At 38.5% G+C, this 26,040-nt stretch overlaps 1 protein-coding gene across 1 annotated transcript in view; it reads right to left on the reverse strand.

Annotated features, from left to right (window-relative positions):
* Positions 1–3,145: 3,145 nt before the first annotated feature.
* Positions 3,146–26,040, reverse strand: part of LOC124723135 — a 61,966-nt gene continuing 39,071 nt past the window's right edge. Inside the window, exons 3-4 of the mRNA XM_047248323.1 lie at positions 24,877–25,018; positions 3,146–3,892 (exon numbers count right to left, since the gene is read on the reverse strand). Of these exons, the coding sequence (XP_047104279.1) occupies positions 3,436–3,892; positions 24,877–25,018 (599 nt within the window). The 3' untranslated portion in view covers positions 3,146–3,435. The remainder of the gene's footprint in view (positions 3,893–24,876; positions 25,019–26,040) is intronic.

Consider the following 26,040-nt stretch of genomic DNA (forward strand, 5'->3'; position numbering starts at 1 on the left):
ACACTATTATGTCTGATTCGAAAGTATATAAATGACCAGTACTTGTGCTTGCACTAGGAGCAGGCAAAGTCATTAAAATGTTTTCATAAGGTATCCAGCAAACATCAGTGTGAAGTGGCCATGAATAACTCGAGGAAGGGCCACTTGGACTCATGAACTTGACTTTTGCATCTCTGTGTTCTTCACTTATCTCTAGAATTTTTCCAAGCCACCACTGGTTATCGTAGATAGCTGCAACAAATGTTTCTTCTTTAATTGTGTTACAGGCAGTGTTTTGAATTCCAAGAGGAACTTGAATGAATTTAGTAGATGATGAAACACGCTTTATCAGCAACTTGTTTTCATTCTGTAGTTTGACAAAATGATTCACTCTTGTCCCAGGAATGGTAGAACCAGTCTCATATTGCTTTTGTAACATGTTTGTGAACTTTGTTATCTCCTCTGTTGTAACATAAAAGATTTCTATTCCTGGAACATGAGTTTTGGCAAATGTAAACAGATCTTTTTTACTCAAAATGCAACTGTCATATGGACACTGTAAACTTGCTCTTGTTGCTAAACATTTAATAGTACCACCAACTCCATCACACGCATTTTTGCCATGACTAGTGGCAAAAAAATTCCATTCTGTAGTTACTCCAAGATCTTGCTGGGGATGGCACAAATTTAAAAAGTTCTTAAAGTTTTTTATATTGTTCAGAACTGCCATCACTGAAGTACATAACATGCTGGATGTGTGGTAATTGTTCCAATACATAAGTGAGAGCAGTTTTCTGGAAAACGTAGAATGTGTTTGTATCATGCTGCAAACAGTCACTTATACAACACAATGACATTGACTTAATGCAATCATCTGTTTTAAAGTACACCACAAAAAAAGATGAAGGGTGACTTGAATGTTCTGCCAGTGAAATCCTTGTGCAGCATCCTGAAGCAAACAGGTATAGTTCTCTGTAAAATCCACTATGATGATTCATGTAGTATCAGGGAGGGTTTCTTTGCTTGATTTGAAGTAGTGACTGTGAGATTTTGATACATAATGATGTTGTGTTAAGTTTTGAAGTTTTTGCATGAGATACTCAACAAATTCATCAGTCATCTTCATTAATGTCTCCAGTGTAGGTCGATCAGTTTGCATCCATTGTTTGAATACAACATTTTCACAATCGTGTAGAGACTCCAGCTCCATTAAAAAATTGCATAGTTCATATTCGTCAGGACACAGAGAACAAAATGGCTCTGAGCACTATGTGACTTAACTTCTGAGGTCATCAGTCGCCTAGAACTTAGAACTACTTAAACCTAACCAACCTAAGGACATCACACACATCCATGCCCGAGGCAGGATTCGAACCTGCGACCGTAGTGGTCGCTTGGTTCCAGACTGTAGCGCCTAGAACCGCACGGCCACTCCGGCCAGCTCACAGAGAACAGCGATGCAGCATGCACTCCTCGTTTTCCAGATTGCACACAAGTTTCTGTAGAAGTTCAGTGTACTGTTCTTTCACATGTGCAGCATGCACTAACAGTTTTACGTTTTGGTGATACGTGCATACACATATGTTATGCATTCCCTGACTGTTTACAGTAACACATTCTTTTGACCCAAGTTCACAAAATTTAGTAAACCCAATTTTATCTTCAGGATATTTTTTCTCTGAAAGCTAAGTATACATCTTTCAGATTATGTAAAATTAGTCTTTTTGTCTTATACACTCTTTTGCCATTTTCTGAAGGGACTGACAGTCTTTTTTATTAGCAGAAATGCGACTTATATCATCTTCACAGTAAAAATTCTGGACACGTTTTTCCACATCCTTACCTATTCTGTTTCCCACTTTATAACTCCCTTTTGACAAAATACCATCTTCTTTTAGCAATACCCTCGATTTCTTTACCATGTATTCGGTAGTGTTAAAAAACATTTTGATTTTTTCTTTACTCCATGAAGCTGGTGCTAAGGTAAGTATTTGTAGTTTTTCTTTAATAGAACGTCTGTTGAATTTCTCTTTAAGTTTTTGCATTAAAATATTACAGTCTGTACATTCAGTACTGCCAGTTTCTTCAGACACATTTTTCACTGGAACATGTAGCACTTCTGATGCTGTTTGCTGTAATTTTAAAGCTAAGCGACGAGACTGGGATCGAATGTATTCTGGGCGTCTGTCTTGTGCTCTCTTGGTAACCTTAAATAGCGAAATTTCAAGTAATTCACAACTTTCATTCAGTTTTTGAAGAGCTGTAGATGGATGTGGTGTATATTCTTGATCTTTAACTTCACATTCATCCATCCCTGAAAGGTTATCCCCATAGGAGATAAAATGTCCTTATGGCATGTTATGCACAGCTTGGTACCTAGGATGAGTCCAAGTGTTTTATATTTCCTTGCCATGGTTAAAGAAATAGGTTTCAAAGATTTCTTAGCAGTCTTTTTACCATGTTTCTTAAAAGGGTCACAGCAAATTCTATGTCTGTCTTCAAATGTTCCCAAACAGAGCCTTTTGTGAGGAGAACAAACACTCTCAATATTTTCACAGGTGCTTCTTAGCTTCAATAATTCAATATCAGCTTGATTCACGCTTGACATATCTATTAAATCTATCTCTTCACCGCTACTACTTTTCTTCTGACACACAACTGCTGACACAAAACCTAATAAAACATTTGTTTTCCATTGGTTTGAAGCTTTTTCTTGTTCTCTAATTACCAGACAGAATGGCTGATTATATAAGAAGCACAAAATCAAGACAAAAAAGTCATTCAGATATATAAAGTGCACAGACACACAAAAACCTAACACACACAGCCTGTGTTGCACGTGAGTGTTGCTGCTACACTGAATTTTTCATTGTTGTTTCATGTATTGTTAATCAGCTATTTGAAGCAATTAATTATTACAGCATTATTGAAAAAATATAAGATCTAACAATAGAGGACAAACACCCTTTTGATTTTTTTATGTTGAAAAGTATGTGTGCCTGCATGTGGAGTACATTAATTGTATTCAGTACACAATACATCTTAAAAACAGAATGACTTTTTAGTAACATTAAAATAAATGCACACTAACACAACTATTAATATCTTCTTTCTGAAACCATAAGGTTCACAAGGATGAAAAGAACAGTAACAAGAAACAGAGGTGTTTAATATCTCAAGTAGTTATTTTATTTTGAAATCTTCATAAAAAATCTTTTATATCACAGATATCAGAAACTTTGATTTCATCATTGATTACACTATGTGATGCACGTGCAGAAAAGAGTAAGAAATTAAATATTTACACTTATTACAAAAATTATTTTACGGTGAACTTGCCTCTTGATTAAAAACTTTAAAACTGGTGTGAATTTCATTGCCCTATCAGCTTTTTTGGAGCCCACATTGAGGGTGTACCTCTGCACAGCAGTGGTTGAGTCTTATTTTATCCAATTTTTAAAACTGGAGTGGGAGGGGTTTTACCCGTCTCTGTCTTGGAATCGGCATTGGGAATGTTTGTATCCGAGAATGTTGAGGTACCCCCCTATCTCTCCACATCATTGCTATCAAAATGTACAGACCACCAACACACTTACTTAAGAAATCCATAATTCCTAAGAAGTAAGGAGTCAGTACTTGCAAAAGAATTGTCAGCTGATGCAGGAATTTCAAAGAAAAAAATCCCAGTAGCTTCACTAAATGCAGAAGCCCTGCTAGTACAGTAATTAAAAGCACTGTTATAAAACAAACTGTTTTACTAACATTTTCTGTCGTCAACTCTGAAGTTATTCTATTTACTAGATTTTTGGCAGTTCCATAACTGAAAAAGTCAACAAGAATTGACGAGACTGATCTCAATGAGTTGTCCTCTTCCAGTTCATCTTTAGTTTCATTACCACTATGTTTGTCCTTTCTGTAAAAGAAAACAAGTTTTTATTTAAAATATCTCACTAAAATTGAAAGATCAGTTTATATTGATAGATACACTTTTTTCTGGTTCCAAGAAAATACATGATAAATATTAAAAAGTCGACCATGCAAAAGAAGCCCCTTTCCTTGCCTATGTATCACATTCTGATGTTACAGTGATAGCAATAAATTAACTGATGCTTCACCAAGTTTCACAGCGTTTATATGCAAGTTGTTATTGCCATTTCTGTATTTGATTTTTGATATAAACTGTTTTGTGGAGCCTGCACTGAGGGTGTACCTCTGCACAGCAGTCGTTGAGTCTTATTTTGTCCAATTTTTAACACTGGAGTGAAAGGGGTTTCTGGTTGAATAAGTTCTAATGAATTTTTTTTAACAAATGAGAATAACAATCTCCTGCCCTAACCATTCAAAAAAACTTCATGGGAGAACTTGACTCACTTTCCCTTTCTTTATAATTATCTGCAAAATGTGCTAGTCTATACACTTCTTAAGAAACATATCACATAAAAGTAAGAGGCCAAAGACTCTTCATCCAAAAGAAAATGCAGCTCTTAAGTTTATGGGACAAGGAAAAGTCACAGAAGCATGTATACAGTAATCACCAAAGGCTGATGTGTCATCTCACCAGAGTAAAATTTCATGGTCTGTGGACAGCGTCTTATTTGGCTTGATACAGGTACCCCACAGCTACACCGCTGGTTTCACATTCTAATGCCTATTGTTCCAGAAACTCCTGAGCAATTTAAAATTGTCACCTGAATGAAGTCTGAAACCCAATACCTTGTCTTTCACGGGCAATCCTTTTACTGACTGAGCTATCTGGGCATGACCCACAATCTGCTCTCACAGCTTAATTTCCAACAGTACCTCTCTCCTAGTTTCCAAACTTCATGGAAGTTCTTCTAAATACATTGCTGGACCAGCATTTCTACAAGAAAGCCTGCTGTGAAAAAATGACTTGGGGGATAGTTTTATCTTTGATCAACCATTGCGTTCCTTGCAGATTTTACAAGATACATGAAACAGAACACAGACAGAATCCCTCATGCCTGAATAGGCCCAACACATTTAGGTGAGCAGTTCACCATGATGCTGACTGATAACAAAAGTTTTACATATTTTTAACTATTTTTGCCATTTGGAGTTTCAGGTGTTTAAGCTATGATCTCTGTGGTTGCTGGAGTGCACAGAGAATTTATGCTAACAGAAAACTAGAAACACTGACCAGCTCACAGCTCAGGAAACCTGGGTTCCACAATTCTGTATACATCCATATATCACTGAGTTGCTTTAGGTAATCTGCAGTGTTGTCACTGTGTGATAAAAGAAGACTTCAATATTGATAAGTCAATGATGTGGGGCAGCCAGTTTGTCTCATATTCAGAAGTCAATACGTACTGAGTAACCAGCTGAATGGTGGTCAGAACAAGGTGGTAATTTCTCCTTTCCTTAGTGTTATATGTGCAAGTTTTCCACCATTAAGTGACCTCTCTGTTTCCTAGTGCTCTAACAGTAAATGCAGCATGAGATATGCACATTGCTCAGTGAAGTCTAAATGTTCATTCTGCATTCTTTTTGCTGCAACTGATCCAATATTTAGGGTGCCCTCAACCACTACAAATGTTGAAACTTCCTGCCAGATTAAAACTCAGGCTGTATACATGAACAAGGAAAAAAAAAAAAAATCCCAGATTTTTCCTGGTTAAAGATACACTTCCTCCCTGGTAAAAATACACTTTTTTGTGTTATGTGACAGTATACTTTCCGTCAGGACTGTAAAACTTATCAATCCTTTGAATGGTTATGGTTTTATGCAGCAGTGTAGAATTTCCCAGCACTATAGAAAACGAAACTCATTGTAAAAAACACGATTTGGAAAGATCTTTGATGTGCAGTAACATGTACACTGCATATTTTCGTATGATTTAAATCTGAATTCCACTAAACACCGCATCTTACTTTCTGAAGCATCGAAATCCAGATTGTGATGTGCCTTTGTAAGCCAGTCATAGCTCATCTCACGTGATCTTGCCAGACGATGATAGCGGATACGGTTCCAGACTGGAGCGCCTAGAACCGCTCGGCCACATTGGCCGGCAAATGAGAGTCAAATGCTCTGTGATTTAAGAAATTTATCATACATTCTTGCAGATAGTTCATCCTGCGTAAAAGGAAATTTACTTTGAAAGTAACGCTTTTCAAACCGCCATTCGCAATATTTTCCCCGCAACCTGTTAGAAACAGGTTTGTTCCAGCAGTTGCCAGAGTGTCAGATAGACATCACTGGGCTTGCGCAGATACGATGATGTAGGAAGCCCGTATGTTCGTTCGTATGTGTAAAACATTAAAAGATCTTAGATTATGTCATAAAAGAAATAAGACCTCAGAGGCTACTCCAAAAGCATCAGAATTTTGTGAACCAAACTACAATGCATGATCTGGCTTAAAGTGCACATTTGTATGTCCAGATTCACAATGAATTAGGCCTTGACAATATAGCAGGCTTTTCAGTGTGCTTTCCGGGATGTAAATTTTCTTGGAGCACTGGTATTGTATTATCTCATGTTTGGTTCTTTATTATGGCATAATGCCATACGTACTAGAAGCTGAAAATGTGCACTTGAAATACTGCGAACAGTTGAATCTAGCCAATAGTGTCGAATTAAACACTTCGTTTCAAATAAATTGACTGCCTCAGCAGAAATGATTAATAAAAGCAAAATTTCTGTAGCAAACCGACAAAAAAAACTTCACTGTCCAGCTAGGTGATTAATGCTAATAACACATATTAGCCTTCAGTAATTATGTGAATGTATTTTAATTCACTTGATAGCTACTGGCCACAGAAATCCATTCTGTTTTTATTTGAGTTCAGAGCAGTACACAAAGAGGAAACAGCAAAATTACTTAATGTAAACATGGGTCAGGTAAAGACTACCCACCTCCCCACTACAACTCAGATTGCTCTGCACATCAGCCCCGGATTTACGATATTTCTGAACCAGAGCAATACTACACAGTGCCCCCACCCCCTCCCCCGAGCGTTTGAGATAGGACTTTTAAAAAATATGTTCATTTTGCAGCACACATCTTTCTGAAGTGTCTGATACATAAAACATATATATTTGAGGACATGTTACTTTGTTTTAGGTGTGAAAAAGAGCAGCGACAAGCCCCTTCTATTGCATCTCACTGAATTTCGTTCTGTGGAATTCAAACGTGTATATTTTGTAATGGATGCCATCAAACTATATTCAGGACAGGTTTTAAATCCTACCCCTCTTCAAAAAAAACCTCGCAATTAATACTGGATGAGATGATTTGTAACCAGGAGAACAATAACTATTCAGAAAATTTGCACTTTTTAATCATCTTGTGGTGCAGTTCTTCTTGTTGTTTCCGTGGTTGTAATGAAAATGGGATGAGAAGTTCCGCCTAATGCAAGACACCTTTTTTTCCTGTTTTGTTCCACCCATACATGTTTCAGCACATTTGTGATATCGTCAGTGGGCTTAATTTTTATTTTTAACTTACATGATGTAATTGTCCATTTATTTTAGTAACTATTCTGCTACACAATATACGACTTGTCATAGTTTTGAAGTTGTGGTGCGTTCTCCTGTTCTGTTGGCGAAGTAAATAGGCTTACTTTATGACATATGGTTGCTTAGCACTGCACTTTTTCGATTTCTCAAAACATAGGCAGAGTTTTTGCTGCTATTACGACCTGTGGTCGCTTGGCACTGCACAAATCGAAAAAGTGCAGTGCCAAGTGACCATTGGTCATGAAGTAAGCCTATCTACAGCAATGTATTTAGAAGAACTTCCATGAAGTTTGGAAAGTAGGAGAGATGTACTGTTGGTAATTAAGCTGTCAGAGCAGATCTTGGGTCATGCCCAGATAGCTCAGTCAGTTAAAGGATTGCCCATGAAAGACAAGGTATGTTCTGGGGAAAAAAGGAAAGTTAAAGAGACCTCTAGTGGAAATAGAAGCAACTGTGTGAGTATCAAGAGCTTGAAGGCAAGCCAGTACTAAACAAGAAAGAAAAGTTTGAAATGTGGAAGGAATAGTAGAGGATCTATACATGGGAGACAAAAATGAAGACTACATTACAGAAATCGAAGAGGAAGTAGCTGAAGTTGACTTTGGAGGTAAGATACTGTCAGAAGAATTTGACAGAGCACCGAAAAACCTCAGTTGGAACAAGGCCCCTGGACTACATGATAATCCCTCAGAATTATTGAGGTCCTCGGGAAGGCCAGCCATTACAAAACTATTCCATCTGGTAAGCACGATGTATGAGTTACAAAATACCCTCAGACTTCAGGAAGAATGTAATACTTCATATTCCAAAGAAGGCAGGTACTGCGACATTTTTTGCTGTGATTACTTGGAGTATAATAGGTTCTGTGTTGTGTGAGGTGCAAGGGTGTTGATGCCATTCCACCATTGTTGAGGAATTCTTTCACAGACAGAATTTAAGTCTGGGCTATGATCTAAAGTAGTAGTAGTCTGACATTATGAATCAGCAGGGTATGAATAGTCTCTGCAAATTCTAGAACTGTCTGCCCAGCCTTGCCATTGCATTCCAACTCGAGACTTTTCATATGAATATTGTGGTAGCCTATAGGCAACGGCCATATTACAACATCAGGGGTTAAATTAACAACACACTGTGCAAATGCTGCATAGAATCTCAGCACGACACTCAGTTTGGTGAACCTGTTGTCATTTTTGGTTCTCCCCGTCTTAAGCATGCTGCACATTAAAAACATCTTCAAGATAGATTAGATTAGATTCAGTTTTTGTTCCATAGACCCAAAAAATGAGTTGATTCTCATGGGTGTGGAACATGTCAAAAAAATATAACATAAGAACATAAATCATTTGAATATAATACTTACTACCCTGATCATTTATCAGGAGATTGTCGAAATACGTGAATACAATGCGGTAAACTGGAACGGCTAGTACTTACAGAATTAACACACGGTCAGAATGAAACATTGTTATGCACTATTAATAACTTTATCATACACAAAATACCTAATCTTGACTGTTGTGACCAAGTGCTGTCAAATCTGAAATATAATAGACATTTTTACTTAAGCTAGCTTATCAGTCTCTGTTAAGTATTCATCTATAGAGTAGAAGAAGTTGCCTATCAAAAAGTCTTTCAAACTCTTTAAACCATGCTTTAGCTGAAAACAAGTTTTTAATTGTTGCTGGCAATTTATTGAAAATGCCTGTTCCTCAATATTGGACCCCTTTTTGGCAAATGTAAGTGACTTTAGGTCTTTATGTAGATTGTTCTTATTGCTAGTATTAATACTATATATCAAGCTATTGGTTGTAAAAAGAGGTATCTTATTTGCAATAAATTTCATTCAGAAATAAATATACTGAGAAGCTGTGGTTAGAATACTAAGTTACTTCAACAGGTTCCTACATGATGTTCTTGAATTTGCGTGCTAAATACTTTTGCTTGGTTTGATGAGTTACCCCAGAATATGATCCCGTATGACATAATAGAATGAAAGTAAGCAAAGTATCCAAGTTTTTTTTATTATATTTATATCTCCTATATCTTACATTACTCTCACTGCAAATACAGACTTGTTTATGCAATTAAGCAATTCTGTGGTATACCCTTCCCAACTGAATTTAATATTGAGTTGTAATCCCAGAAATTTAACACCGTCAACCTCTTCGATCTGCGTGTCTTCATATGTTATACGATGCTGGAAGGAAATCCCTTACAGGTTCTGAACTGCATATAGTGGGTCTTATCAAAGTTTAATGACAGTGAATTAGCTTTAAACCATTTATTAATGTCAGTGAAAATTTGATTAGGAGCTATTTCTAAATCTGTACTTGACTTGCTACTTATTGTAATGTTTGTATCATCTGCAAACAAAACAAACTTAGTATCTGGAAATGTAACAGACGAGAGGTAATTGATGTACACAAGAAGGAGCAATGGACTCAAGATGGAACCTTAAGGAACACCACATTTAATTAATTCCCAATCAGATGAAACACTGCTTACTGCACAGGTATTTCACAATGACACACTTTGTTTCCTGTTACATAGATAAGACTCAAACCATTTCACGGCATTACCGGTGACACCATAATATTATAATTTACTTCAGAGAATGCTGTGGTTCACACAGTCAAAGGCTTTTGACAGGTCACAGAAAATGCCAATAGCCTCTAATTTATCAGCTAATGAATTAAGTACATTCTCACTGTAAGTGTAAATAGCTTTCTCTATATCAGAACCCTTAAGAAATCCAAACTGTGACTTGGACAATATATTATTTGCAGTCAGATGCTTAAGGAGGTGCTTGAACACAACCTTTTCAAATATTTTTTGAGAAAGCCGGCAAAAGTGAAATTGGTCGATAGTTTGATGGTACCTCTTTATCTCTCCTCTTGTAATGAGGCTTAACTTCAGCATACTTTAGCCAGTCTGGAAATGTTCTGTTGGTAAGAGACTGATCACACAAATAACTTAAGACAGAACTCAACTCGCATGAGCACTCTTTGATTAACTTTGTTGATATGTTATCATACTCACTAGAATACTTAGACCTGAAGGATTTTATGATGGATGCTACTTCTTTGGGAGACGTGAGTGTCATTTGCATTTTACTGAAGTTTACTAGTGTCGGCTACTCCATTCCACTGTTCACCGAACCTGATAACCCCAAGCTGTCAGTAACAGAAATGAAGCACTTGTTTAAGAGGTTTGCAACACTACATGCACTTGTTACCAAAGTCTCATTTATTTTCAGAGCTATCCGTTTCTCATACAGTTTTTATTTTGTAATTATCATTTCAAGCTGCTTCAATTTCTGGATTACTTGCTTCAGTATTTTCCAGTATTCTTTGTAATGCATTACAATGCTAACATCAGAGCTGTTCCTAGATAGTAGATACAGTCTCCTTTTTGTCCCACATGATATCTTTATTCCTTGTGTAATCCATGGTTTATTTTTGTACTTCTGTCTGATTTGAGTAACTTACAGGGGAAAACAATTTTCAAAAGAGGAGGTAACTTTATTAGTGAATGCTTTGTATTTTCCATTTGAGTCAGAAGTATTCTGAAGATCTATCAAGTTCATGTCTGAGCAATTTCCTGAATTTTTCAATTTTTGACTTATTTATTACCCTGCTGTACTAAGATTTAATAGATTTTTTATCCTGACAAGTTTCAAAATATAACATGAGATGCTATATGTCATGTCATTTTTTCAGATAGCCCATTTATTATTGGTTTTGTGATATGACCTCTTTCCCTAGATTTGTTTATAGAGATATTATCAATAGCAGTCTCCAGAGCGTTTATGTATCCTAGTTGCAAAGTTCACAGCAAATTGAATGATAGTGTTACTGACTGCAATAATTGTTCACTGATAGAGCTTTTCAATAAATCCACATTAAAATCACCAGCAACAACTATTTCCTTGTTTTTTACTGAGAGATGGGACAACAGGGCTTCCAGAGTTTTTATGAAGAGGTTAAAATTTCCTGAATGTGATCTGTATATACCTACCATTATAAAGGACTTCTTATGAATACTACATCTGTTGCACAAGCTTCTAAGTGCCGCTCCGAGCAAAATTTATTAATATAAATATTCTTGAAATCAAAACAGTTTCTGACAAATGTGGCAACTCCTCCTTCCTCTATATTTTCTCTACAGAACTTGGATCCTGTAACATTTAACATATCTATACCAATGGTCACATGATGTTCAGAGAGGCAGATTAATATTTACTGATTTGCTCAACTCTAATTCTTCAACACATATAAGCAACTCATTAAGCTTAACCCTTCATCCTCGAATATTCTGATGCAATAAGGATAACTGATTTTGTGCACTGGCTGAATTACAACTCGATGAACATAATTTTCCTGTCATGTTTTGAGTATCTCTAATTTCCATCAGGGACTGTCTGCATGAATTGTATACATTAAAATTTGTTTTCTGGCTGCCTGTTTTATCAATGTGAATATCATTTTCAGCCTGTCTCTGAACATCGTTTGTTTCTGTCCTCTCTACCCTAAGAAAACTGCCCTTCTGTCATTTGTAACCACTGGTACTTTACCTCATGTGACAGTTTTCCCTTCCCTTTCCTGTTGAGGTGAGGGCCATGCGCAGTATAGTCCCACATGCTGACAGAGTCAACAGGAACCACACTGATATGAGACCCCATACCTGATCCAAGCAGCTGGTCCACCTCTAAATTAACTCTCCTAACAGGAGAGTTTAAATGAGGCTGGTCATGGTGCCTCAGAACAGACATGAGCCCAATACCAGTATGTCTCATTGCTGAAGCTATCTTTACCAGATCACTCTCAGTTGAATAATTAGGGTTCCTATCTATGCTGTTGCCTGCCCCACCCACTATTACCAAGTTGTCTTCCTTTGTAAAGTCTTTGCAAAGTGAACCTACATCCTCTATCATCTGACCCAGACTTGCACTAGGTTTAAAAAAACTTGTGACCTGGTAACCTGACCCTAGATCAGCCTGCAACAGTTGGCCCACAAACTACCTAACAACAAAACTTACTTTCTTCTTCTTCTTCTTCACAACTTATTCTGATTTCTTACTTTTAAAACACTTTTTAAAAGTCTGTTGTGTCCTGTCTATCACTAAATCTATTGGTGGCACAACAGTTTCTAACAGTGACAACAGATCAAACCCATTTTCCACATTCACAACAACACTGTCTGAGAAAGTCCAATTCCTTGTCACTTCCTATGTCTCTTTTCCCTTCTCTCCCTTAACCTTTCCAGATCTTGTTTCTGTAGTGTTGGCAGAAGAGCGAACACCGTGTTACTAGGGGAGGCCGAAATGCACGCGTTTTAGCTCACGCAGGCTGGCGTGAGGAGTGAAGAACTATTACTGACGTGAGGTCTGGAACATGACAAGGATTTAGAATTCAGAAAGTGGACATAATTAGTTTCATACTTAACTTTAATCCATTAATGATGAACGTCTCTCTTGACGGTACATGATTCACAATATTATCTGTTCAGAATAGTAACTGAACATGGCGCCTTGCTGGGTCGTAGCAAGAGACGTAGCTGAAGGGTACGCTAAACTATCGTCTTGGCAAATGAGAGCGTATGTAGACAGTGAACCATTGCTGGCAAAGTCGGCTGTACAACTGGGGCGAGTGCTAGGGAGTCTCTCTAGACTAGACCTGCCATGTGGCGGCGCTCAGTCTGCAATCACTGATAGTAGCGACACGCGGGTCCGACATATACTAACGGACCGCGGCCAATTTAAAGGCTACCACCTTGCAAGTGTGGTGTCTGGCGGTGACACCACAGTTTCACTTTATCCAGTTCTGCCTGAAGGGCAGCAATCTTCTCCTACTGTTCCACTATCTTCCTATCTCTACAGCATATCCTACACAACCAATGAGCCTTGTTTATTTCCCCAATTCCCACGCTGCTACAGTCACCCACATGAAAGAAACTGCAACCCTCACACCACACCCTGGAACTAACAATCCTATGGCACGTCACACACTTCTCACTCATGGCAAAGAAATTTTAGCTTTAGTATAAGTTAAAACAAGAATAACTTCCTAAGCTACTCAATTAATATATTAAATTTCTTAGCAAGTTTAGGCTGAAAGTTGGGATACTAATTCAAAACTTCTGGAGAAGGAGATGAAAGGAAAGCAGTCATTGAGAAGGGAGTGAGACATGGTTGAAGATTATCCCCATGTGATTCAATGTGTACTTTAACCAAGATGTGAAGAAAGCCAATAACAAATTTGGAAAGGTTCAAGTTGGAGGACAAGAAATAAAAACTCTGAGGTATTCCGATGACACTGTAACTCAGTCAGTAGTGACAAAAGACTTGGAAGATCAACTAAACGTAATGGACAATGCCTCAAAAAGAGGTTGAAAGAAGAACACAAGCAAAAGTATAACAAGGGTAATGGAATGTACTCAAATTAAAGCAGGTTACATTGAGGGAATTAGATTACAAAATGAGACACTAAAAGTGATAGATGTATTTTGCTATCTAGGCAACAAAATAAGTGACAATGGCCAAAGTAGAGAGGATATAAAATGCAAACTGGCAACAGCAAACAATCAGTTTCTATAAAAGAGAAATTTGTTAACATCAAAGTAAAAATTCAAATGCTAGGAAGTCTTTACTGAAGATATTTTTATGGATCCCTTATATGGAAGTGAAACATGGAAAATACACAGTTCAGACAAGAAAAGAATAGAAGCTTTGGAAATATGGTGCTACAGAAGAATGCAGAAGGAGGAGGAGATTAGTGTTTAACGTCCCGTCGACAACGAGGTCATTAGAGACGGAGCGCAAGCTCGGGGGAGGGAAGTATGGGGAAGGAAATCGGCTGTGCCCTTTCAAAGGAACCATCCCGGCATTTGCCTGAAGCGATTTAGGGAAATCATGGAAAACCTAAATCAGGATGGCCGGAGACGGGATTGAACCGTCGTCCTCCCGAATGCGAGTGAAGAATGCAGAAGATAAGAATGATGTAGTAGATAACTAACAAGGAGGTAATGGATTGAATTTGGGGGAAAAGAAATTTACGGCACAGCTTGTCTAGAAGAAGGTACAAAAAATTCCATTTACTTATCTTGGTTCATGGATGACATATTTTACTGTGTACATGAAATGTATTTGCAGTTTTGAATATGGACAACCATCAGCCGTGTAATGGAATGACAACAATGAAAATTTGTGTTGGACTGGGACTCTAACGCTTATCGTGAGTGGTCGCCTTACCATTTGGCTATCTGAGCATGACTCATAGCCAGACCCAAATTTCAATATGTCATCAACAATGTATTTAAAACCTGCATTCCTACATCCATTATGCATATTCCCACACACGGGAGACATTTTACTTGAAAGTCATTTGCCCGGTGTCAGCACATAAATATATTGCATCATAAATTGGAATAACACAAGTACTACAATATCATATTTTACTGTGATCTGGTTTCAATATCACTATGTTCCAGTCAACGCACAAGACAAAAATTGGCCACCTGAAGATGGAGTGGCAAGTGATGCAATGACATACAGAGGAAAGATGTAGTAATTCAGAGGGATGGGGGAGGTTTGTAGCACTGTAGTAGTAGTTGATGTATGTGACATGGCTTAGTATGGTCCATAGCTGCTTCAAGTGTTGTTAAGATAACTAAACCAATGTGGAGCTTCACAAACCCTTAAAATCCAGGTCTTTCTGACCCCCACCTCCTCCCTCTCTTCCATCACATAAATGCATGTTAAGTGCCAGCAGCAACACATTCATATTTTGAACTGCGAGCCACTCATTTTCCAACAGTACATTGTTTTTCTCCTAAGCAGTTTGGCAACAACATGCACAGTAGAGGAGGGGAGTAGGATGGGCTGGTAACATATCAGGCCATATTATCTCTGTAAGATTTGGAGTCAGCATGCTCATTTAAGTTAATTTGTGACACATCCCAGCAGAGCATATCAAACAATAATATCATTTTATTCCATCATCTTTCTGGCATGCATGCAGGACAGAGTATGTCTTCTGACATTTTGGTTGTTAATTGTACAGCCATCTTCAAGGTGAGTGCTCAAGCATGTCTATTTACATGCTGAAAAGCTAGAACCTCTCAATACAATGGTATACTGTGCAGTGAAATGCACATTGTCACAGATAAAACTATGCAGGGGTCACAGATAAGACCACTGGAACAACATATACAGTTTAGTAAGCACCTAGTCAATAAATCCACAGTGCTTGCAAATTATATGATTAATTATTAAATTGGTGTCAGGGGCTGAATGCCACGCAGTGAAGATTCAGAACAATAATTCTTCTGATGTTGTGAACATGGAGTGAGTGATCCTCCTCATGTCAAACTAATACATCCAAAAATGGTAGACAGCCATTCTTCTCCCATTCCACGGTAAACTTTATTTTTCATCAACTGAATAAATACACTCAAGAGTCCCCATAAATTTATCCTCATTTTGAGGTCTAAACTAGGACATGTGTCACCACCATACTTCTGGCACACAGCCCTTTTAAAAACTATAGATAAGTGCTTTTTCTTCAAAATCCTCCATAAATAAATCAACCATCAGGTGTGAGAGAGTATGGTGACAATGATCACATTTACCCATAAAAGGTCTCAACAACAGGGCTAAATATTTAGTCATTCAATAAGCAGGTGCTTCTGTCTTACCCACTATCAGACTGAAAGTCAATACTTTTAGAATCTGCTACAAGTGTGGTTTATGATTTCCAGTTTCCTCTGAATCAGTGTTTTGTTTCTGTGTAACTTTGTGGACCTTGGGAAGGCCATATAATCCAGGAGGCACTGAGCTGTGCCCCTTCAGTCTGTTGGTAGCCTCCTTGGGTACAAAGCTGGAGTTCAGGAGCAAAGCAGTTTTTCTTTGAACATGGGTAGTGTTGTCCTTGTTGATATTACAATATGTAGACTCATCGAGTAGGTTGTCCACCTTCTCTTTGTAAACACCAAAGCCATATCATTATCTTTATCTGCAGGAAGATCCACCATCTGAGAATAATTTCAGAAATTACAGAGTGCAGCTCTCTCAGACAAGGATATGTTGCTTTTTGTGGCTGAGATCTTATAAGTGCTCGGCATGCATCAAGGGGCATTTCCTCAGCAGCATCACCAGCAGTTTTCTGACAGATTCTTCCATTCTCTGATAAAATATGTCAGTAGCGTGTGTTTCAGTGTAGGAGTAAAATTCAAACACTTCCCTAAAACAACTTCCATCACATTGTCTGGATTGTTATTTGTTAATTTAAAAACAGAACATTTAAAAGAAGTTTGTTGCTGTTGCAGAATAACAAAGTGGTATGCCATCAGCCCACTCCCAGGAAATAGGAGGGAGACTAGTTGCTTATCTTCAGATGTAAGTAATGTAACTCTCCTGTGATCAAATCCAACTTTTAATGGGTATACCCAGTTCCCTCTTTAAACAGTGTCTAGCTTGCTTTGCAAATAATTTTATTCACAGAAGCAGTCTCCATGAAATGTAACATTTTGCTAAATTCAAAGTAGTTGTTTCACTGATTGTTCCACAGTGCCATGAAATTATGGTGACTGAGGTCAGGCAAGACCTGTTGCAATTATTACACCATGAGCCAACTGTACAGACATCTCTCACTGGAAATCAATTTTGACCTCAGTTCAGATCATGAACCCAGTTAACAAATTCATTATGTTGTGTAACACTGAACTAGGAAAAACTGAATTAAGTTCACTGCTGACCTGAAACAGCACAAGACATGCTCGGCAACACCCTTGAATAGCTATCAACATGATTATCACACTTCAACTGCAGTTGTATATCATGCATTGTAGAAATACAGTATTCATTATGATTTTGTGTTGTAAAGATGAAGGTAAATGATTGGAAGAAATTTCTCAAACTGCTTCAAGAAACTTCTTAAGACCAAAATCATTGAAATTGCCATATATCTGTAAATTAAACAAAACATAATAATAATAATTTTCAGCACTTAATGCTCTTGAACAGAGAATGCTGTTCACCACAATGGCCCAGAACATTAGGAAAAATGGTGTATTCAGGTGGTGCGGTTTCAAAACACAGTGCAGTCATAATTATCTTTATAATTAACACCATCAAAAATACACCATTCTGCAGCTGATAATTACATCCACCTGACATTGGCCTGCAAACACAAATGGTAAAAGGCAGTTGCTTTGCATCATGGTTTAAGAAGTTTGCTGAACACAATAAAAACAAATATAGCACACATCAAAACTTCCTGGATCAAACCTGTGTGTGGGACTGGGACATGAAGCTGGGAGCTTTGCCTATCATACGCAACTGAGCTACCCCAGTAGGACTTGTGACTTGTCCTCACAGCTTTACTTTATTTATTTATTTATTTACACGTCAAGTTCTGTAGGACCAAATTAAGGAGCAATTTGAAAGGTCATGGAATGTGTCAGTACATGAAATTACAACAAAAAGTAATAACAGATAAAAATAAAATGTTTATGTACCCAAAAAAGTCAAGTCATATGGTTAAATAAATGCAATCAACAGTATAACAAAAATCAGCTTAATTTTTCAAGGAATTACTCAACAGAATAGAAGGAATGGCCCATGAAGAAACTCTACAGTTTCAATATGAAAGTGCGTGGACTACTGCTAAGATTTTTGAATTCTTGTGGTAGCTTATTGAAAATGGATGCAGCAGTTTCCTTTCTGCACAAGAGTTAAGGAAGTTCGATCCAAATGTACGTTGGATCAACAATGTAACATAAGAATCAGCTTCATTTTTCAAAGAACACCTCAACAGAATAGGAGTGACCTATGGGAAAACTCTTCAGTTGAAATTTGAAAGTGGGTGGAACACTGCTAAGATTTTTGAATTCTTGTGGCAGCTTTATATATATAAGTCACCTTCATTCTGCCAACAGCCTTGTCAAAGAGGGTGCAAGAGCGGACAGAGGTTCAGGGCACTGTCTTGTCCTAGGGATGGGGAACTGTCCCTAAAGGTGGAAGAATCATCAATGATCAATGGCATGAGGATGCAGAAGGCAATAGAAACCACTGCATTAAAGACATCTAACGTGTATCCACAGGACATGTGGCCTGTAACTGAAGAAGTATCATGATGATCTCTCCATTGGCAAAAGATTCTGGAATAGTCCCCAATTCGGATCTCTGGCAAGGGACTGCCAAAGGGGGAGGTCACCATGAGAAAAAGATTGAATAATCAACAAAAGGATAACATTCTATGAGTCGGGGCATGGAATGTCAGAAGCTTGAACGTGGTAGGGAAACTAGAAAATCTGAAAAGAGAAATGCAAAGGCTAAATCTAGATATAGTAGGGGTAAGTGAAGTGAAGTGGAAAGAAGACAAGGATTTCTGGTCAGATGAGTATAGGGTAATATCAACAGCAGCAGAACATGGTATAACGGGAGTAGGATTCATTATGAATAGGAAGGTAGAGCAGAGAGTGTGTTACTGTGAACAGTTCAGTGATAGGGTTGTTCTTATCAGAGTCGACAGCAAACCAACACCAACAACGATAGTTCAGGTATACATGCCGACATCACAAGCTGAAGATGAAGAGATAGAGAAAGTGTACGAGGATATTGAAAGGGTAATACAGTATGTGTCGGGGAATGAAAATCTAATAGTCATGGGGGACTGGAATGCAGCTGTAAGGAGAGGAGTAGAAGAAAAGGTTACACGAAAATATGGGCTTGGGACAAGGAATGAGAGAGGAGAAAGACTAATTGAGTTCTGCAACAAGTTTCAGCTAGTAATAGCGAATATTCTGTTCAAGAATCACAAGAGGAGGAGGTATACTTGGAACAGACTGGGTGATACGGGAATATTTCAGTTAGATTACATCATGGTCAGACAGAGATTCCGAAATCATATACTGGATTGTAAGGTATACCCAGAAGCAGATATACACTCAGATCACAATATAGTAGTGATGAAGAGTAGGCTGAAGTTCAAGACATTAGTCAGGAAGAATCAATACGCAAAGAAGTGGGATACGGAAGTACTAAGGAATGACGAGATACGTTTGAAGTTCTCTAAGGCTATAGATACAGCAATAAGGAATAGCTCAGTAGGCAGTACAGTTGAAGAGGAATTGACATTTCTAAAAAGGGCCATCACAGAAGTTGGGAAGGAAAACATAGGTACAAAAAAAGTAACTGGGAAGAAACCATGGGTAACAGATGAAATACTTCAATTGGCTGATGAAAGGAGGAAGTACAAATATGTTCTGGGAAACTCAGGAATACAGAAATACTAGTCACTGAGGAATGAAATAAAGAGGAAGTGCAGGGAAGCTAAGATGAAATGGCCACAGGAAAAATGTGAAGACATCGAAAAAGAAATGATTGTCGGAAGGACAGACTCAGAACACAGGAAAGTCAAAACAACTTTCGGTGACATTAAAAGAAAGGGCGATAACATTAAGAGTGCAATGAGAATTCCACTGTTAAATGCAGAGGAGAGAGTGGATAGGTGGAAAGAATACATTGAAAGACTCTATGAGGGGGAAAATTTATCTGATGTGATCAAAGAAGAAACAGGAGTTGATTTAGAAGAGATACGGGATCCAGTATTAGAATCAGAATTTAAAAGAGCTTTGGAGGACTTAACATCAAATAAGACAGAAGGGTTAGATAACATTCCATCAGAATTTCTAAAATCATTGGGAGAAGTGGCAACAAAATGACTATTCACACTGGTGTGTAGAATGTATGAGTCTGGCAACATACCATCTGACTTTCGGAAAAGCATTATCCACACAATTACGAAACCGGCAAGAGCTGACAAGTGTGAGAATTATCACACAATCAGCTTAACAGATATAGTTGCCTACAAGAATAATACACAAACGAATGGAAAAGAAAATTGAGGATGCACTAGATGACGATCAGTTTGGCATTAGGAAAGGTAAAGGCACAAGAGAGGCAATTCTGACATTGCGGTTAATAATAATGGAAGCAAGACTAAAGAAAAATCAAGACACGTTCATAGGATCTGTCAACCTGGAAAAAGCATTTGACAATGTAAAATGGTGAAAGATGTTCAAAATTCTGAAAAAAGTATGGGTAAGCTATAGGGCGAGCCAGGTCATATACAATATGTACAACAGCCAAGAGGGAATAATAAGAGTGAACTACCAATAACGAAGTGCTTGTATTAAAAAGGGTGCAAGACAAGGATGTAGCCTTTCGCCCCTACTTCAATCTCTACATTGAGGAAGCAATGATGGAAATAAAAGAAAGGTTCAGGAGTGGAATTAAAATTCAAGGTGAAAGGATAGCAATTATACAATTCGCTGATGACATTGCTATCTAGAGTGAAACTGAAGAAGAATTACATGATCTGCTGAATGCAATGAACAGTCTAATGAGTACAGAGTATGTGAAAGTAAATCGGAGAAATACGAAGGTAATAAGAAGTAGTAGAAATGAGAACAGTGAAAAACTTAACATCAGGTTTGATGGTCACGAAGTAGATGAAATTAAGGAATTCTGCTACCTAGGCAGTAAAATAAATAATGATGGATGGAGCAAGAAGGACATCTACATCTACATATATACTCCACTCGCCACCAAGCGGTGTGTGGCGGAGGGCACAATTCACGCCAAAGTCATATTTCCCCCCCTTGTTCCACTCGCAGATTGCACGAGGGAAAAACGACTGTCTGAATGCCTCAGCACGAGCTCTAACAATGGCTAAATGTACCAGTCACGAATCTTGGCACTCTTCTTTGGACCTTCTCAATCTCTTGAATCAGACCCAACTGGTAAGGGTCCCATACAGATGAACAGTACTCTAAGACATCAAAAGCACACTAGCAATGGCAAAAAGAGCATTCCTGGCCAAGAGAAGCCTACTAATATCAAATATCGGCCTTAATCTGAGGAAAGTATTTCTCAGAATGTACGTCTGGAATACAGCGCTGTATGGTTGGTTGGTTTGGGGGATTAAAGGGACCAGACTGCTACGGTCATCGGTCCCTTTTTCCAAAACTTAAAAACACCCACAGAGAATAAAAGTGAACAAGGAAAGGATGACAGACGACAAAGGACAAGAGAAACTGAGACAAAGACCAGACAAAACGAAGTAAAATCACACAGAGTGTGACGGTGGTTGGCCGACCATAGAGCCAACCACCGAGAAACACATTAAAAACTCAGTCTAAAACCGTAGGCTAAATGCCAGACTCAACACAAAAAAGGACAAACACTTAGATTAAATGATAAAAGCCCCCTGCCCGAATAAAATGCAAAATGAAGCCTGTCATGGCAGAGTCATCTTTTAAAAGGGCAGGGAGTGTATCAGGCAGCACAAACGTCTGCTTGACCACAGCTAAAAGGGGACAGGCCAACAAAATGTGGGCCACTGTCAAAGCCGCCCCGCAGCGACATAGAGGAGGGTCCTCCTGACGCAGTAAATAACTGTGCGTCAGCCGGGTGTGGCCAATGCGGAGCCGACAAAGGACAACTGAGTCTCTGTGATTGGCTTGCATGCATGACCACCACACAGTCGTCGTCTCCTTGATAGCATGGAGTTTATTGGGTGTGGTAGTGAAACATGGACTGTGGGAAAACTGGAACAGAAGAGAATCAAAGCATTTGAGATGTGGTGCTATAGACGAATGTTGAAAATTAGGTGGACTGATAAGGTAAGGAATGAGAAGGTTCTGTGCAGAATTGGAGGGGAAAGGAACATGTGAAAAACACTGATAAGGAAAAGGTACAGGACGAAAGGACATCTGTTAAGACATGAGGGAATGACTTCCATGGTACTAGAGGGAGCCGTAGAGGGCAAAAACTGTAGAGGAAGACAGAGATTGGAATATATCCAGCAAATAATTGAGGGCATAGGTTGTAGTTTGCAAGTGCTACTCTGAGATGAAGAGGTTAGCACAGGAGAGGAATTCGTGGCAGACCACATCAAACCAGTCAGAAGACTGACAGGGGGGGAGGGGGTGGGTGGGGGGTGGGGGGTGAAGAGAGAGAGAGAGAGAGAGAGAGAGAGAGAGAGAGAGAGAGAGAGAGAGAGAGAGAGAGAGAGGGGGGGGCAATGTTGAGAATACCCAGACTAGTGAACAGGGGTCAACAAGAGGTTCGCGAACTTACACCACTTACTACCCGAACAGCAGCCCATACCTGAGCCAAAAATATCCTTTTAAAATGGGAAGAGTTACTCCAAAACATAATACCGTACAGCATAAGTGAATGACAATAAGCAAAGGAAACTAATTTTCATGTCGAACGATCAGAGACATGGCTTAGCCACAGCCTGGGGAATGTATCCAGAATGAGAATTTCACACTACAGCAGAGTGTGCACTTATATGAAATTTCTTGGTTGATTAAACCTACGTGCCAGATCGAGACTCGAACACCACGTCTCCGCACTATCCTTTCTTCCAGGAGTGCTAGTTCTGCAAGGTTCGCAGGAGAGCTTCTGTGAAGTTTGGAAGGTAGGAGACGAGGTATGGTGGAAGTAAAGCTGTGAGGACGGGGTGCGAGTCGTGCTTGGGTAGCTCAGGTGGTAGAGCACTTGCCCACGAAAGGCAAAGGTCCAGAGTTCAAGTCTCGGTTCAGCACACAGTTTTAACCTGCCAGGACGTTTCATATCAGTGTACACTCCACTGCAGAGTGAAATTCTCATTCCACATGATTGCACTTGAACCTGATGTGATCCAGGAAATTTTTAAAGTCAAAGGTGATCCTAGTTCACAGTGATACAACCTGAGATTAATGTCTGAAAAATACAGATTTCTGAGTTCAGCTTGATTCAAGTTCATTTTTTATGTTAATCTAAGATCAACTGCTCTATACAATCAGCCCTGGATGGACTACAATGGTTACTGGAATTGAAGCTTTTTGTTGTTTTTTGATTAGGATAGAATATGAATAAGAGGAGTGGTGAAGAGGAATTGGAGGAGGGAGGAGGGGGAAGTTGAGGAGTTGGAAAAGAGTCTGCTTGTTTTCATGCTCATCAGCACCTTTGCACAAATTAACTGAATGAGTACAATTCCACATAAAAGGAAACTGTTTCAATTTATCTTTTATGTCATAAACAGTCACAGTTCCCAAACCATAGTCCAACATGGATGATATAATAGTTACCAATACTGAAAAAAAAACTGAGAAAAATACAAATTCAAGTTCAAAATAATGCACACCATCAGCTACAGTAGAAAAATTACTAAATCTCCATTTTGTTGTTTAATGAGTAGTTCAGAAAACACAAAAACCATCAGTATCTTACCTCCTGCACTTCCTCAAGCTAAAAATGAGGAAATGTCTCTGCCAAGCTAGGAGCTCAAGAATAAAACACACTCAGTTAATGTGTCCCTCCCCCCTCCCCACAAACAACAACAACAACAAATTGGTGTATCTCCCCTTTGCAGAAAGGTATAGGTCTGTGAAGAGTGTGTACACAGAAGTGTGTCAAGAGCCCAGCTGAGCAAGCCAACTGTTGTTTGCTTGATGAGAGAATTGCTTAGAAGGGAGAGTGGAGGGTATACCCAATATATATGTCAATATACACCAAGTAGTCTCTCAAATGCCATCTGGGAAGAGAGAGGATCAGCTGTTGTAGGATTGTGGGTATGTATCCTGCATCTGGTTGGTACTATTATTTGCTATAGAAGGCTAGGAATTGAAACTTTCCGCTTGTATTTAAAATGTGGATCTACTGTTGATGTTTTTGTACCCTACAGACAAAACAAGTAACATGTGGAGAAGCTATTATGACATAAATAAAAAAACATACATTTTTACTCATAATAAAGAAGAAATATTGTTCACTTGGGCCACATCATTTGAACTTCTAAGTAATGGCTACTGCAGTTGATCATAGAAATAAAAATAGAAGGTCAGAGTATTAGAGATCAGAAGCAGCCATGTTTTCATAATAACAAAGCAATGATGAGGACTGTGACTGCCAAACACCTTGACACAGAAATATGTTAGATGAGATGAATTTTGTAGTCAAAAGCATCCAATAAAGGATTTACAGCCAAAGAAGAAAAATGTTTCTTCACATTATGGTACAAGCAAATGAAATTAGAATCCTGCCAAAAAATGCCATTAATTTTTCTACTGCATTGGTAGTGGTATAAAATAAAAGGAACAATTTCTCTACCTATCTGGATGTTGAAATCAAAAGATGCCCAGCCACAGTTACTAAGTTAGTTGTTACAAGTTAAGCTGACAGTTTTAGACATCGCATGAACCTTAAAGATTAAAAACACGACTTTTTTCATTATCTTACAGGGTCATTCAGAAAGTGGTGGTCAAATACTTTATATTAAGCTCTGATAAATTATATTAACATTAAAAATATAAATGTAAACTTCAGTATTTCTTAAATTAATGAGAGAAGTTCAAATAACAATCTTACCTGACACGTTTCAAGCTAATAACAACTTCACAACTCTGGGAGATTTTGATATTCTTTATCTGGAACCAGTACTTTCCAAATGGCATTTCATGTAGTTTCACCCACACGGCATAACCATTTGGTGCACCAACCACATCTGGACCTTTACACAATGAAAACAGAATCAATAACTAACAATCTTACGATTACAGATACAAAATATTGAGATATTACATAATACCTACATTTCTACTATGAACTGCCCCCCCCCCCCCTGCCCGCCCCCCCCCCCCCCCCCCCCAAACCCCTCACTGACCAATCCCTTTAAATTAAAACAGTAAGTTTCAAAAGGAGGAAGGAAGATTAAGGTTTATTATTCCACTGATGACAATGTCACTAGATATACAATCTGATGTCTTCCTGGTATATTTTTAACTTGTAGAATTCTTGGGTGTCTTCCCAGGTCACAATGTCAGTTCTCCACAATATTTTGGCAAACCACACCACCTTAACACTACTACTAGGTTCAGTAAAGGATAATCTAGGCCCTCACAAACCAGGGTCTATCAAACCCCTACTAATGTGGCAAAGTGTACATTGGGGAAACCGTGCAGACAGTAGAAGAGAGGTGCTGTGAACATAGGCACCATTCTGAATTACAGCAGACCACCATATCATCCATGGATGACCATCGTATAAAAACTGGCCATACTATAGATCACAACAAAACAAAGATATTTAGGCAATGCTCTTCTTTCTGGGATTGCATGATTAGAGAGGCCACTAAAATTAGGGTCCAAGGTGGTCTAATTAACAGAGACAGTGGCCTACAATGAAATCAGGCACAGAACCCTGTACTGAGCTGAGAAAACCAAAAGTGTTCCCATACAGTGACGTTTGCGTCAGATGATGATAGCGCAGACACTGGAGACCATATTTTGCAGCCAGGCATCACCACTTCCACCAGCGCCACAAGCACCATCACACCAGATGCAGGAACTGCAATGGGAGCATAGTGATGGAGGAGTAACAGTCAACATATATAGGACACTGACAAGAGCTGAGAATCGGTCATCAGGAACCACCTGCAGATGACAAGATACTGTTTGCTGAAATATTATGGGGAACTTATGACATTACCCATACAGACATTTGAGAATTCTACAATCTCACTAGTGATGGAGC

Source organism: Schistocerca piceifrons, chromosome X, assembly GCF_021461385.2.
Source record: "Schistocerca piceifrons isolate TAMUIC-IGC-003096 chromosome X, iqSchPice1.1, whole genome shotgun sequence".
NCBI lineage: Eukaryota > Metazoa > Arthropoda > Insecta > Orthoptera > Acrididae > Schistocerca > Schistocerca piceifrons.